General features: G+C 44.5%; 1 protein-coding gene across 1 annotated transcript in view; it reads right to left on the bottom strand.

Annotated features, from left to right (window-relative positions):
• Positions 1-16,864, bottom strand: part of UNC80 (unc-80 homolog, NALCN channel complex subunit) — a 130,114-nt gene that overhangs the window by 110,823 nt on the left and 2,427 nt on the right. The window contains exons 3-8 of the mRNA XM_054210195.1: positions 11,162-11,318; positions 8,813-9,111; positions 6,761-6,884; positions 4,854-4,927; positions 4,273-4,412; positions 417-678 (exon numbers count right to left, since the gene is read on the bottom strand). Of these exons, the coding sequence (XP_054066170.1) occupies positions 417-678; positions 4,273-4,412; positions 4,854-4,927; positions 6,761-6,884; positions 8,813-9,111; positions 11,162-11,318 (1,056 nt within the window). The remainder of the gene's footprint in view (positions 1-416; positions 679-4,272; positions 4,413-4,853; positions 4,928-6,760; positions 6,885-8,812; positions 9,112-11,161; positions 11,319-16,864) is intronic.

The following is a 16,864-nucleotide window of genomic DNA, read 5'->3' as shown; positions in this document are numbered from 1 at the left end:
GCCTGGAACGCATGTGCTCTACCAAGTGCAATTCCTTTTCTCTCTTTCGAGGGGTTACACCAAAGAAGCTCAGGGAGTCCTGAGCATTGCACCGTAATGCAAAAGCAGTCTGATTTCTTCTGACAACTACATTAGTACATTCTCACATTAAAAAATAATGTTACCACAGTTCACCCTAGACTAATTATCCCAGATCAACCCTCAAGCTTCCAGCAGTCACCAGCTCTGACTCTCTGCATCAGAGTTTGCCTCCGAAACCCTCATCGTTCTCAGGGTCTCTTTCTGAATGGATGCCTGTATCTGACCTCCGGGCAGTTTAACCAACTCCAAAGCTGTGCTGCTCACTGGCTGTCCAGCCATCACTTCCCAGCATCACCATAACGCTTGCTATTTTCTTACTGATGGCAACTGCTTACCTGAGTTTTGTGGGTATTCACCAGAGAGGGTGCAGCAGCCACCATGGAGCTGCTGCGAGGTCTTGGTAAAGGGGTGATCTCTGGCTCAGGTGGTTTCTCCGGCTTTTCCTGTAGCATATGCCTCAGCCTCTGCAGGTAGTACATTAGTGACCACTGCGTGCCCTCCTCGGACCAATGTGGCTGCAGCAGGCAGCGCAGCACTGCCACATCAAAGTACGTGGCGTAGCGAGACTTCTGGCATGGTGGGATCACCAAGGACACCCTGTTCCAAAAAGCAGAGGTAGAAATGTTAGTTGTCAGGCTCCTTAATCCTTCTTAGATACTCATCTCTCTGAATAAAGAGCCATTCGACAACGATGTGCCAAGTTTGTATGTTCAACTGTTCTTAAGGGGTCACTCTTGATACCACAAAGTTTTCTTTGATAGCTGGAAACCAGTTCTGTCCTAGCATACATGCCGCTCCACCCCAAAAGACCCAAGAGCTCTACCAAGAGGTCTAAAATGTAGCCGCTCATCAAGAGCTGTATGCCGTTCTCATTCTCCTGCCGCCTGCAGAAATCACCAGGGTGTGCACACAGCTGTGCCTGCTTGGGCCTGCAGGGACATGTGCACTGACCCTTTGGGACTAAGGCCCCCACTGAGAAAAGCATTACTGAAGACACGCAAGTGGATATTTAGCTTTCAGCTCCCTGAAGGACTCAAGTCCTTCACATGCTTTGTTAGGTGTTTTCTTGGATAGGGTTGCTTTCTTACACTGTGGTCTGAAGATAAGATTCCAGCACCTGCGCTAACTGAATAATTTGTTCATCTGGAAACAGACAACCCTTGAGCACCTGCTGTTCAGATACTAGTAATACATATTTAGGAATCGTTTACATTTGTACACATCAGGTCTTAACTTAGAAGGAGCTGGCACAGCAGCTAAGTTAGTTAACCCTTTAAGCCAATTAAATTGATTCTTATACAAGTAGACGTTACTGTTATGGACGCTCTTTGCCAAGGTGTGATAGAGAAAAGGACCATTTTTAGCCTTCATTATGATTTTCCTGCCTTTCAGGTGATGTCATTTCCTGATGTGTTTTACTATGGAATTTCCTAAGTATTCTAGAACTTAGTGCATGCAAAAGCAAGATGTCTGTAGTAAGCCTCAGAAATACAACTCCAGAGATTTCAGATTTCAAAGGGATTTTGTCGGGTTTTTATTTGGTTTTTTTACACCACTTCTCTCCCAGATCAGTACAACTGCTCTGATCTACCCTCCGTACATTCACTAGCTGTTAGGAGAAAATCTGTCAGAAAAGAAGCAGCGAACGGAATGAGAATCACATGGCAAAAGAAGGTGTGAAATTCTGGGGGTGGGGCAGGAACTCTGCAGATCTATTTTTTTTGCCTGCGAAGTACACAATTTGAATGTTTCCACCCAGTGTCTTAGAAACACACCTCCATGAACTGAGTACTTCTGTGATTTTTGTATTCTCTAAAAATCAACAGCACTTCCACGAATTGTATTCTCAGGCATTTGGGAATCACCAAACAACATATATTTGTTGTCACCAAATATAAATTTTTTTTTTTTTTTTAAAACCATTTATATTACCGATTCTGCTAAACAACAGGCAAACAGTGTTGGCAGGACACCCCCATCGCCAGCCAGCTCCCACCACGTTCTGAACAGAGGCGTCCAAAGCCACAGTCCAGCAAAGCATTAGGGACCAGGCAGCAATACTGCTCCGTGGAACTCCATAGTGCTTCAAGTAAAGCGCGTGCTTCAAGTGCTTTGCTGGATGGCTGCCCAGTGCCACAAAGCTGCCCTGTGCACCCAAGGCAGATGCAGGACTGGCGAAGGAGAAAGCAGCGTGCCCCGTGTTACACGCTGGGGAAGGGGCAGGTGGCAAGGCTGGGCTTGGAGCAGCGCCTGCGTCTCCGGCTCAGACCCGAGGAGCTGGTTTGCCGCCAGCCCCACAGGCCAGCGATGAAGGCACTCGGCAACTGCAGACCAGCCCCTCTGTGTCAGTATATGTCACTATACGCAACCTATAGATTCAACGCTTCTCCCCTAGTGCTGTATTCAAGGTAAAAACGTTACAAGCTTGACGACTTTAAAATTGGCTGTTATAAAAACCTGAAAAACTCAATTAGGAAGGAGAAAATAATGATACATGGAACTAGGCTATAAATTTTTCCCCATAAACCTGATGTGAAGGCTGCTCTTGTCACAGTCGAGATTGTGTCACAGAGATGCAGCCTGTAAAAAAAACTTAAGGACAGCTGGGATACTCAAAGCACCCCAGCAAAGGAAATAAAGCCCATCCCCTCCACAGCCATTGTGAAGGATGATGCATTGCTCCCTGGTCACTTTGCAGGACCCAGATCAGTGTCGGAGCCTAACCAGTCTGTCTTGCTCCCCGTATGCGGCACAGGCAAACCCGAGGCACAACACAGCCTGGAGCAAGGCATATTCTCCTTATGAAATATTTGTCATTAAAGTCCTTCCTGCGAAGTCTTTCCCAGGCAGTGTGTTCAAGACAGCAGCTGGATAAAGGGCTGTGGCTTTATTTGCTTCAGCGTAGAACTGTAAATGGATAATTTCACCGAGTGGAGCAGGGATAATTAGCCAGGATCAGAGGAATGAGCCATTTGCTCAAGAAGTGTCTGAGGAACCAGAAATTAAACTCTGTGCTTCATTTAGAAGGAAACCTAGTGTTGGTGCAATCGGCGCTGGGTCGCCTGTGACTGCAGGGAGCGGAAAGGCAGCCATCGCGCAAGGCCTGCCCAAGGACAAAGGAGCACTGCGGCTGTCGGGAGCAGAGTAAACAACGTTTGTTCCCCAGTTGTCTGTTGCTCAGCAACCAAAGCTCCCTGTACAGTTTCGACTAATCAATGAGTCCTGCAAATGAGGAGACATAATGATGCTCTCTTCAAAGCCTGTCTGAAGCTTCATCCCCATAGCAACCACCAGACCCAGCTTGACAAATGGATCACCTGATGCTGTCTTCTTAAAAGGCTCCTTATTTTTTATAGCCGTGCACTCTCTGAGCAGTAGTGTTCACACGCAGAAAGGCAGTTCTGTCCCCAGCTTCGGTTTTACTGGCTCACATTAATACAAATTAAATAAAGACCCATAACCGACAGCAGGCTTGATATAAAATCCTGAGGGAAGTCTCCTGATGGGATCAGAAACCTAGAGAATAGTTTTGCCCTTTCCACCAGTGAAAGGGTGCATCAAACCCCTTTTTGAGAAATCAGAGCCCTTCCTAGATTATATCCACAGACCCACTCCATCCCACATTTCTTCTGTCTCTGTAATGAAGCAATTTCTTAAAACACTGCAGTGTTTTGGATGTGACATTTCCCAAAAGAGATAAGCAACAGGACCAAAATTTTCAGGAGGAGTTTAAGTGACACTCCTAAATCCATAGAGACCTAAAAATATAGCTAGGCTTCCCTCCCTCTCCACCCCCTGAAAACACTCAGCAGCTTCATTTACTTTATGGCATTACCGAAAGAAGAAGAAAACTTGATCAGAAGGAAGCCAGGAAAGATACCAGCTGCCTGAGGACAGATGAACCTGCATGTTATTTGTTAGTGTCTTTAATTATAAGCAACCAACATATTAGAAAAGACCAAAGAAACTATCCCAACAGGCCAGTTAGAGATTTCTCCAATGAAAGTGGCATTGAGTACCAAATATCACCACCTTGTTCCTCACCCAGAACTGAGATCTGTTGAATTAAGAGTTTGAGATAAATATCCAGCACCCTTGGCGTGTACGGACAACTGCACATTCAAGAGAAAGTACTTTGTGACTTCCACCATTGAGTGACACCAGCCTAACTTTTGATGAAGGGATTTGTACCTGGGATGTGTGGTACCTCTCTCCTGAGATGTTTGGGAGGATACACTTCCATCCAAGGAATTTCCACGGTGACATGCTGAAACAGTGGCCTTTGGAGGTACAGAATCTGGCTGGGTTGTCTCACAGACCACCTGCAGTCCCTTGGGATAGTTTTAATAAAAGGAAATAGGTATATAAACATATTTATCTCTCCCATATTACTTTCCTTACTGCAACTTGTGCTTAGACATGACTTATACCATAATACCATGGTAATACCATGCAGAACCTGTTCAAGCCTGGGGCTTCTTAGTACTAGGGATTCTACAGGTGAAGGGCAAGACAGGACTCTTGCCCAAGAAAATACATAAGATCAGACTTCCAGCCTATAAAACAGGATAAGGCCAAGGAGATCCTGGCAACTATACTCAACACCCTTTGGTTCCACTGCAGACAAGGGCGGGAGCCTTCAGAAGCACGTGAAGAACTGTAATTTCTAGAGATGCAATACTTTAGGGTGGTAACTGCAGTGCTGTTTCATAATAATTTCCCCCCTCCCTCAGCTCGCTATTCAACTTGGCTAGCCTTACCATAGAGCTTACCTCGGTATGTCCAGTGTCCAGATTAGGGGATTCACAAGTCACACTCTGGTTGTTGGTGGGAGAACTTCTCTTAGCTGAGAAAAGAAGTCAAAGGAGGACATTTTGGGAATCGCCCCTAATATTAAAACGTACCACTGAAAGGATACACCAGAGAATAAAAACAAACTCAAAGCAGCATTTCTTTGCTGCAGACTTCCTAGGGATTAGCCACAGCCATAAAAAGAAAAAGAAAAAAGAAGAACTGTTTTAAGTTCTGTTTAAGTTAACTGTTTAATTCTTTCGATTACGTTGTCAACCACATTGTCTACTAAAAATCTCTATTTCTTTAAAATTAAATTTGAATATAAATTTCATCCTAAATCCATTTGGCATCAAATTGTGTTTTCCTGTGTGTACTAGTGACTTATATTTTGGAGCTCTTCCTCCTCCTATTTTCACATATATTCAGCTCCTTTTCTAGGTTGCATCTCTCAGAACGTGTTGAGATTTCCCATTTGACAAATGCCTTCATCACAGGAAATGCACCAATGTCATACAGAGAGTTTGATCAGTGATACTGTAGAAGAACAAGGGCATCACAAAGACTAGGATAACAATTCTTGAAATCCTGTCACATTGCAAGCTATTCAGATGTGACTTAGTATCAGACTGACTCCAAACAAAACACTGCAAAGCTTCTTCAGTAGAATTCTTTTTAATTTGCTGTTTGAAGGAAAATTAACTTCTTTGTCCCAATTTGAGACAACAATGCTAAGATAGCAGAATCTTCCTTGATACAGAGAATGTCATTCCAATTTCTATTTCCATTCTGCTGAAAACGTTTTCAAAACAGAGTATTTTCTTTTCAGACTTTACTCCTGAAGTTATTCTTCAGGGATTTTCTGACCACACTCCAGACCTATGAAAAAAATTCCATCAGTCAAAGAAAACTTAGGACTAATTCCTTTTGTTAGTTCCAGGGCTGAAATCCTATTTTTTAATTCCAGAAGTTGAAGCAGAGGAGGAAGAACTAAATGTCAAATATGGTTTTAAATAATTTGAAAGACTTGAATCTTTTCGACTCTGGACTGTCCCAGAGGCCTACAAACCCTTCAAACAAAATATGACATCCAAAATGACTTGTCATCAGAAAAATCCGATTTAGCAAACTACATTTTCACTACTGTGGAAATTAGCGTTCCGTGCTTTTGAGAACGAGCAGCAATGCTACAGCGATATACCCAGCACACTTTCAATTGACTACCTTGTAGGAATTATGCAAAACTATTGTTTAAAACATAAAATTAAAAAAGGTTTTTTAGAACTAGGCCAGACACAAAGGCTTGGGAGCCTAAGCACCCAACTCCGGTTTCATTACGGCTGAAGTACAAAGGAGGAGCAACCCCTTCCCGTATGCAAACGCAAATTCACAACCTAAGCCTTCTTTGGAGCCTCTTGAAACTATTTCGTTTCATTTCATAGCTTGGTGAAATTTAAATCTTAAATAGGAGGAGAACCTACACTGCTAACCGTGTGCTCTTCGCTGTTAATTTCAGTCCAGTGCCAATCTGGGAAAGCCTTCCCCACCTGTGTCAGGCTGCTGCCAGATGCTGCCTTTGCCCTTCTTAGCAACTGAGGAAGATATGGTGAAACAGAGATATGAAGCTGACCGGAAATGATAACTCTACTGAAGGGTTTCTCATTTCCTATTTGTGCTTTCCCTCTCATCTCCTATTAAATTATTATGCAAGTGTCGGTTGACTCTGAGGGGAAGCAACCCTAAACTACTCTCAAAGGTTTGACTGTTTCCTGCAGGATTAACATATTCCTTCAAATATGACGGCTACAGAACATAAGGCAGCATGAGGCAAACAAAGGAAAGGTTTCCCAGCTCACAGGAGCTACATTACCACAGCAAAATCACAGACCTGTAACGATGTTCCGGATTGGTTTTACAAGGGCGTTGAAGGCAGAAACTTCAGGCTGCCTGTGTTCCCACATAGGCTGCCAAATAACAAGGCCACTAGCCAACCGAAATGTCAGGTCAGACTCCTAGGAAGACAAACAGACGTTGTATCACAAAAGCTCACACATAAGAATGCTGTTTCCAGTCTAAGAGAATTGTAATTTCTTTTATGCACAGATCGTACACAAAATAGGTGCTACCACACGCAGTTCTGTGGTCAGTTTATGCTAACTCAAAACTACTCAGCAGATATTAAACTACTACACTGACACTACTCAGCAGATATTAATACATTTGAAGTGTTGCTATTAAAAAAATAAGGAAATCTCAATACAATGTTATAAACTAAGCTTGGTTTTAATTACTATTTTTACTAAGGAGCACCTTGCAAGGCTTTTGGAAGAGGTAGCAGTAACATGAGTTGCATTTTTACGTTGCCCTGCTAGCTTTTGGTGATATGCCAACAATTTTATCTACGGTTCTTGTTACAGGATTACATGCATCCTCCTCACCCCCCCAAAAGCCTGATTTAAAAACACATTGCTAAATTCACAAATCCTCTCAGAAGTCAGGAATTCCACCTTTAGTTCTGCCTGTGCAAACATGTATCATCTTCTTTGAGCACATGCATCACTTTGGTTATCTCATCAGAGGATTCTTCCCCGGAGACCTCTACCTCTGTGAAACCCAGAGGGGACAATGCTGACTTAGTGAGCCAGTTACATGCCTCAGCTACCTCACCTTTGTTAAGCTTTGCTTTGACAGAAGCATGCGTGTTTTCATGGGCTTTTCAACGTTCATCACTACAGTATCTCAGAGATATCAGAGATTTTCAAGGTAAACCTGAGATATTGTTACTAACCTCATCTTGTAAATGGGAAACTACATCCCAGAAAGATTAATATAAAAAAAATTGGAAACCTAATCTCTAATAGTCACGGTCTACCTCCAGTTTCATTTAATTTATTCAAAGGGCATCCCACATTTGTGTGCATAGCATTGGGAAGAATTCCGCATTTCTTCCCGTCATGTCCCAGTAGCTTACACAGAAAACGTGGAACTAGTAAACAAGCATGAAATATTTGGGCTAAATAAATTGAACAATACTGCACAGGAACTCAGTAGCAGAAGTAGGGAAAGAATCTATCTCTCCAGACCTGCTTTCACCTGCCTAACCAAAAGATTATCCTTTATCTCCTTACTTTCTTATCTTCTTCAACTGTTGCAGCATACAAAGCTGGACTGGACCAGATAACAGTCTCCATCACTTCATGACTTTATAGACCTTTTCCAAGCACCTACTCTCCAGAGCCAGTTTCTCGTCCGACGCCTAGCTGGAAACGTAAAGGCTAAACGGCAGCCCTCCAGAGAGACTGAAGACAAGAGGCAGGAGTCAGAGCATGCAGAAAACATCTCCTTGTCACACCACTCTGCAAAGCCGATGCACTCAGCACAAAGCCGAAAGAGGGACCCTGGCAGACAGGAAGCCTGCGGCCTGCTTCCAACTTCAGAACAAAGGAATGCTCAATTGCCTTTGCCGCTGCCATGCTTATACCACTATCACGCATTCCTAGTAATTAGCATCAAGATGATTAGTAATGACATCAACTAATCCCAGTGGCAGCCCTACAGTGGAAGCCCTGAAAAGCTAGCAAGGCCCTTCTGAGCAGTGGTTGAGAATCACTGGAGCAAGCTGAAGCTGACAATCCTTTCTGCAGGTTCCAGGGTCCCAAAGGCTTCACAAGGGCCACAGAGCTTTGACAGTCCCGAGAGCTGAAAATGTTTCACTTCAGATTTATTTGTCTTTGTGTCTGCCTGATGCTGTGGTGATTGCTCATGTCACTGGAAGTATTTCTTCCTAATAGCAGTGGTATTCTGCCAGCTTGTTAAAACATTTTCAGTGGTCACCTAGCATGTACTGTAGGTTGAATTAATTAACAATCACAAAGGCAGAATCATTCTTTTCCTGCTCAGAGGTGTCTCCACACAAGTACCTCACCAGCGTTCCACTTACTTTAATCCTGTGGACAAGGGGAGCAAAGAGGAACACAAAGAGCTCCACTGTGGCCATGGAATTATGAAAGAACTTCCTTCTGTTATTCTCTTCCTCGTCATTCGTGGCGCTGGGCCGGGGATGCCCTGGTGATCCTTGGTTTTCAGCCTGGTGGATAAAGGCACTACTGCTCCCTCCCCAGCTTGAGCCTCTGTCTCCTCCAAACAGGTCATTGCTGCAGTCCTGAGGGGCCTCCAGCAGCATCCAGTGTAGAGTGTGAAGAAGCTTCGTTTCAGCTACTCCAAGCTTATCCTGATGTCCTGGATGGAGAAATACATCACAGTATCTCACAGGGTTTCCATTAACAGTGCTGTTGAGACTTTCAGAGCTGCACAGAAAACTGGGCATCCAACTTCCCGATAATAAAAATTCTACCATTAAAAGCATCAGCATTATGCTTCATTGTGTCTGAAACCTCCTAATTCACAAGTCTCCATTTACTTCACAGCATTCGCAGTTCAGTCCCTGAAATGTCAGTTGCAGGGCAATGGAATGCATGGACATAGAGTGCTCCTAAAAGATGCCACCTTGACTGTCTTGTCTGTTTGACTCTATCGAATGAGCCAAAGTGCAAGTGAGCACTGCGAGGTGCTCAAACTGTGTCCTGTTAATGTCCCCTACTGGCATGTCTCGTGAAGCAAATTCCTGCTGAAATCACTGCTGAAATCAGTAAAAGACTAGTAAAGGAAGTTCAATTTGGACTTTGAATGTTTGTTAGAATAGAATCATAGAATAGTTTGGGTTGGAAGGGACCTAATAGATCATCTAGTCTAACCTCCCCTGCAATGAGCAGGGACATCTTCAACTAGATCAGGTTGCTCAAAGCCCCATCCAACCTGTTTGCAAGGATAGGGCATCTGCCAGCTTTCTGGGCAACCTATTCCAGTGTTTCACCACCCTCATTGTAAAAAATTTCCTCCTTATATCTAGTCTAAATCTACCCTCTTTTAGTTTAAAACCAGGCCCTGCAAAAAGTTTGTCCTCATCTTTCTTATTAGTCCCCTTTAAGTACTTAGAGGCCACAATAAGGTCTCCCTGGAGCCTTCTCCAGGCTGAACAATCCACACACTGTCAGCCTGTCCTCACAGGAGAGGTGCTCCAGCCCTCTAATCACTTTTGTAGCCCTCCTTTGCACTCACTCCAACAGGTCCACGTCGTTCCTGTGCTGAGGCCTCCAGAGCTGGACGCTGCACTCCAGGTGGGGTCCCACCAGAGCGGAGCAGAGGGGCTGAATCGCCTCCCTCAACCTGCTGGCCATGCTTCTTTTGATGCAGCCCAGGATGCGGTTGGCCTTTGGGGCTTCAAGTGCATATTGCCGGGTCACGTCCAGCTTTTCATCCACCAGTACTCCCAAGTCCTTCTCAGCAGGGCTGCTCTCAATCCCTTCACCCCCCAGCCTGTATGATACTGGGGGTTGCCCCAACCCAGGTGCAAGACTCTGCACTTGGCCTTGTTGAACCTCATGAGGTTCACATGGGCCCACTTCTTGAGCTCGTCCAGGTCCCTCTAGATGGCATACTGTCCCTCAGGCATGCAAACCACCCCACTCAGCTTGGTGTCATCTGCAAACTTGCTGAGGGTGCACTCAACCCCACTGTCTATGTCACTGATGAAGATATTGAATGGTATTGGTCCCAGTAGGGACACCTGAGAGACAGCACATGTCACCAGTCTCCATCTGGACATTGAGCTGTTGACCACTAGCCTCTGGATGTGACCATCCAACCAATTCCTCATCCACCGAACAGTCCATCCACCAAATACATATGTCTCCAACTTGGAGAGAAGGATGTTGCGAGGGACCCTGCCCTATCCTTATTATCTGTTTGACTTACCTGCTGAAAATCAAATGCATTGGTCTGAATAAAAAGAAAAATTAAAAAAACCAAAAAAAAAACCAAAAAAAACCCCAAAAAAACAACTTAAGATATTAAAAGTACCTACTGCAATTGGCCGCTGCAGCGTGCCTTGAAAGAAATATGTATTCCTTCAAGCAACCCATGCCTGCTGGGTGGCAAAGGCTTTGCTGAAGCTAGCTCTATTATCTCTGAAAAATAACTAGCAAAATATTATTGAACTATTTTCACTCTTCAGCTCATCAGACCATTAACTTCACTCTCTTCTCTCACTTCAAGGGAAAGCTCTCACAAGTTACCCTGCTATAAATGAGAACAGATCAAGAACAGCAATCCACAGAATGAACTAACTGGGATTCCAGGATTTAGAATATGTTGGCACCCTGGGCATCAATCTGTCATATTTTGACTGATAACTTCAGTAATGGAAAAACAAACTCACACGAGCACTAACCTAGCTTGTTTCGGTTGGAGAGCAATGTTGCGGTGCAGTGCAGCACATGCGGGAGTGCAGCTTGGACAAGTTCCCAGCGAGAAATGCTCTGGATGGCTTCAGAGAGAGCTGGAGAAAGGCCATGCAGCTTGTTCTCCACTAAAACCCTTTCGAAAGACTGAAATAAGAACAAAGAAAAAAAGACACTGTATATCTATTTCTGCACATGGCTTCTAGTAAATACAACATTCTCTTTTAAAAACCTGTAATCTGTAAGTTTTCATTATATAACCAAATCACATCTTATAATATTTTTCTCGAAAGACACAGACTGTAACTAAAGCTCACCAGACACACGGACATACTTGGCTAAGAAATGAATGGGCCACTCAATATATATTCTGTAATAAAAAAGAATTAAAGCAAGCAACATTAGTACATCGGTACGTGCCGACATCAAGCCAGGTTTACAGTTGTGCTGGGTATTAATCTGGCATGCCAGTAATCCTGTTGGAAGTCACAGGAGCTAATGAAGCCTGTATTTGTGGAGCTGAGAGCTGGACATTCTTCTCAGACACACATGCTCTTTCAGTTTAGTGTAACACAAAGGGCAAGCCATTAAAGGTATACAGGCCTTAGGAAATGTTTTCACACCCTGCCACAGAAAATAATCAGTGTACAAAATTTTTTGTCGAGCCATGATGTAATGGTTTTGCGAACAGTTAAGAGAGCTGATGGCTGCAGCAAGTTCATTATTTCCACCTCAAGCAACACAAAATAAGACTATCTGCCTTTGAAATCCCTAAGGAAGTTCCTTATTGCTAGTCGCTCCAACGATTTCAATAAGTTGTTCCTCTGACCAGATACAAAGATCTCATTATAGGTCACAAAAGCAGTTAGGTTCCTTCACTGAAGTTCCTAAAGCAAAGAAATACGTTACTAACAATGCATGTCCTTGCCGTATACCAGCATAGCCTCCTGGCTACCTATTTGTTCTCAAGCTGTTTCACCAATTTTATCAGGCTCTGGGCAAACAAGTAACTGTTGGCATTCATGACTTAACGAATGCTTCAAATACCCTCACTCTAAAGATTCATAAAGCTTATCCTTCCACACTAGTCATACCAATTTTTCCTGTAAAATTGGTGGGGTAATTAGAACAGACTCAATTCCAAAGAGGAAAAGCAAAAAGGGCAGCTTTCATAACCCAGCTCTCCTCAACGACCAGCCACTCTCAGGCGTGACATGCTAACCAGTGGTAGCACGCACTCTTCTGCACACTCCAGCAGCTGTGCACATCTGCTCTCTCGGGTGGTGGCCACATCCACTGCTGTGGGCAGACATGAGCTCCTCTGTCAAGAGGCAGGATGCCCTAGTACAAGGATAATGCTGCACCATTGTGGTTTTACAGCATCCCCATTACAGCTCCGCCCTTGTCAGCTTGGAGGCAGAGAAACGCACATTTATCTGCACTTACAACCTAAACCAGAAACTCCCCAATAGCACCAGGCATAGACAGACTAAGAGAGGGGGAGATGGACCGTATGATTTACACAGATGTATCTGGGGGGAATTCAGAACCGAGTGCACCTATAAAGGACTAAGACAGCAGCAACACAAACAGTACCTGAGGAAATACCGACAATATACATCAGAGCTGTCAACAAATATAAATCTGCAGAAAGTCACACTGCCCACCTACTAGAAACCCCAGGTTCTAGTCAGAAAAGTCAACAGATTTTCTTTATGCACACTTCAGAAACTCAAGAGGAAGCCAAGGAGTCTGCAGTTATGTCTTTAAATTAGGATTGTATTCAACTCAACATTTTGGGTTCCTGAGCCACACAAAGCTTTTCCTACATGGTTAGCCACCAGATCCCTCTGTTATTTGCTGGCCTGAGCAGAAAGCTAAATGTATTTCTGTACCAAAATGGAAGATTAGTTTCCGGAAGAACATATGTGATCACAAGCATCTGAGACAGAAGTACTGTTTGTTGCCAGAAAATTGCTAACACAAAGGCATATATGGAAACCACCGAGTGTCCCCGTGTGCTATGGGCACTGCCTGGTACACAACTGCCACTCCGCATGTACTGTCAACACAGGACCTAGCTGGCATAAATCCCCACACTGCTAAGTGCCACAAGCAGCCCAACAAGAACATGCAGTTCTTGCGACAAGTGTTCCCATGGGATTTGCCTGGAAATCTCAATAAAGGTCTAGCTCACAGCAGCTCCTGCCTACACCAGACATCCAAGATGCAAGGCCCTGGGTTAGCATTTGCTCCTGCAGAGCCTCCGTTTTGGTCTGCTACGGCTTTACTCCAACTTTCAGGACCTGCTACAGAGAATACACAGACATTAAGAGGAAAGACCTAATTTTCACCCCACATGAACTAAGCAACTGCTGCTACAGCTGAGAGGAGTTACATGCTTCAGTGAGAAGGCTGAATGAGAACGTCTGCAGTAAGCTCCCTGTAAGTCAGTCAGAAGGAAGATATTGTCATGCTATGGATCTGTCTGGAGCTGCAGCCTCGGGGCCGCTGCTTGGCTAAGAAAACAGTTACCTACTTATAGCAGGCTTGTCCGTGCCTGCAACACCCCATGTGCCACAGGAGGATAAAGACCATCTGCCAAAGTGGCAGTGAGGAAAGTCAGCGTTATTCCTTGGCTGGAGAAAGGGCAGCCCCTTTCAGCAGTGCTCTGTGTGTGTGTGTTCAGCTCCCTCAGGGCCACTTACACAAGCTTTTTCCTTTTAGCCTGGTGATGCCATCTGTTTTCACAGGGAGTGACGGTCAGTCTTCTCTGGCTGCCTTCCCACTGCTGCTGTTCTCCTTTTACCTTCTTCTCCACCAAGAACCAAAGGGGCTGTTAAATACCTTGTGGCCAGGGTCAGCCTGTGTGTCACTTTGCTGCCAGAATGGGAACAGGTAGCTGCCTGACGAAGCCAAGACAAGCAGGACAGGACAGAGCAGATTCTGCCTGGGCTTTGCCATGGTTTCCTATACAGCTTTTCTCAAGTCGCGTGAACTTCCCCTGCTCTAAGACCCAGGGAGCTGTACCTGCAGTGAACTGCATAAGGCAGCAAGGGCTCAGCCAGGCCCCTCGCCCCGACTGGACGGGCAGGACCTTGGGAAGCCCAGCAGCCCCCTGTTCCACCCTCCCTGGAGTGCCAGACGAGCTGCAGGGCTCCTTCAGGGAAGAAGCCCTGGAGCCTAGATCGCACTCGAAAAAATAAAACCAAAAAAGCAGTAAGCTAGGAGAGCAGGGCAGTGCTTAGCCTAGTGTATGTACAGAAAGACGCTGGTGGAGCCACAGAGAAACTATTAGTGCTTCTTGAACCTGACTTCTGTCCTTGGAGGGAACCTTACTGCCCTTTCTTCCAAAGCTCAGGCTGCATCATGGTGGAAAGCAGACACCATTGCTAAAATCACTTCAGACCAACCAGAAAGAACTTGAAATGCAGGCAGAAAGCACTATCAGTCTGGGGAAGGTCCTCTGAGTAGGAAAGAGTTCCTAGAAAGATCTAGGAGTTCATAGCACAAGGGATGGTAAGGCTCCATTGTTTACTAAACACAGTAAAAGTACAAACATTGATAAGGAATGAAACACAGATGCCAAGCACTTTATTTACAGAAAACTCCTGTGTTCAAAAACTCAGTTTTCTGCAACCATGTCCATTGGCAAGATAAAATAAAGGTGGCCTAGTTTTAAGCTTTGTTCCCTATCTATCCTTTAATCATTCATAACAACAAAACATATTACTACATTTGCAAACACAAGTAGGAAAAAAAACCCAAAACCAAACAAAACAGAAAAGAGGTAAATTTTGAATTTGCAGGATCTTCAAAAAAACATGCCCAGTGTAATCCAGGGTAAAAGAATTTAAAACATATCCTTGAGTCCCTTACCACCACCCAAAAAAATCCATTAGCTTTGTACAGCACTCACATACGTTCCTGAGAGGTCATTTACAGCTTTGACTCATGCACATTAGGAATGACATTGTGTCAGGGCAAAAGAACTTCAGAACAGGGAGAATGAAGACCATTAAATCCATACCGAGGCACAAGAGCATTTAGACAGCATAACACAATATGGGGTGGGGAAGAGTATTTATCTTCAGATTAAAGGCAATTCACAGAGCAATTGAAGTCAGGGTGATTGTTCAGGTAAGGAAAACAAAGCTACTAAAAGGCAAGGTTTTTCCTCAAGTATTATGGTATAAAGCAAAGCTCAAAGAAGCAACGCAATCTGCTCTTGCAGACCAGATGCTGTACTCACTGAATCCAGGCCTCCAGCATCTGCTTCCCTGATGCACAATATGCAGCAAATTCTACTGCAGCAAGTTTAGAGCCAATAATAATAGAATACTGCACAATGTTGTGTCACACACACTGTCAGACAGTTACCAGCCCATAGACACGCCTAGAACAATTCTGGCTAAAGAATTAAAAAAAAGGACAGATTATATAACAGGTGCACAGTATTTTTAGGCACACCAGTCAATACAGTGGTGTTAGATAGTCGGCATGATGTTTCAGAAGACAAGCCAACTACCTGTCAAGTTCCAGAAACCCTGATTCACCCATGCACACAGCACTCTGCCTTATCCCACTGGATAATAGAGAAGGTGTCGATGCAAGCAGACATCCCTGTGCATTGGCAGCGATAGGAAACTGATGAGCAAAAGAAGGTGGCAGATGCAGCAGCTCAGGCTGTATCCCGTCAACTGTTCAAAACTAAGCCCCACCTTTGAAAGCTTTCTACCATTAATTTAAGTATTATGTTAAGAATTGGAGAAGAATCAAGTTCTCCTTCATCCAAGGGGTGAAAATTAATTGGATCTTCAAGAAAACTAGTGAAAAGTTGCATCAAAATCTCATGTTTACATCTGCAAGAGCTATACGTAATTTTAAAAGGCCTTTGGGTAATCCCAGCTCTCTTTCCAGGTGTCAATACAGTCTCTGCGTTCACTGCACACAGATTTCTTCATTCTCCCCAGCTCCTGAAACACTCAGCTCCTCTCTCCCTTTAAGTGTTGGGGTTTCTACAACGGCCTGGCACCACAACCTTCAGGTCACAAAGATGCAATTGGTTTTAAACAAAAATGCTGAGCTCACCTGTACCCAAGCTGTGACTCTTGACCACTGAGGCTTTTTGCCAGGACTACAGCATGCGAATACGTAACCGTGCAACTCTGCTGGCACAAGGGCAGCTGTATAACCCAAGGCACCAGCTGAAGGAGGAGAGCAAGGCCCCTGACATTTGAGGCAGGCACTGCTGTTTGACTGCCCTGGGAATAGCTGTAGGACTACTCCCAGCCCCAAAGGCCCCCTCCTTTCTGACTGTTTTTCCAGCTCCCTTTCCCTTGGCTGAAGTGTATGATTTATATTGTCTTGCAGGTTTTTTTACACTTAGTAAATTCTACTTTGTGCTCATGGAAGAAAGACATTTTAGAATCAGCCTGGGGGACACAGAGGAAGACTTCATGCCAACAGCAGAGCATGAAGGACAAGGAAGTCACAGACAGATAGGTACATCATGGATAACGCACAGAGAAGGAAGCTCCGTCCCGCTACCCAACAAGAACAGATATTAGCTCACAGGTGGGGCAACAGCATCGGATTATAGGTGCTTCAAGGCTTGGCTCCTGCACACTCCTGAGACTCCTGGTAAAGGACATAAGGCAACAAGCTCCATTTTCTAGCCTCTGAACAACCAG

Source organism: Rissa tridactyla, chromosome 7 (genome assembly GCF_028500815.1).
Source record: "Rissa tridactyla isolate bRisTri1 chromosome 7, bRisTri1.patW.cur.20221130, whole genome shotgun sequence".
NCBI classification, from domain to species: Eukaryota; Metazoa; Chordata; class Aves; order Charadriiformes; family Laridae; genus Rissa; species Rissa tridactyla.
This window is presented reverse-complemented; position numbering and strand designations above follow the sequence as displayed.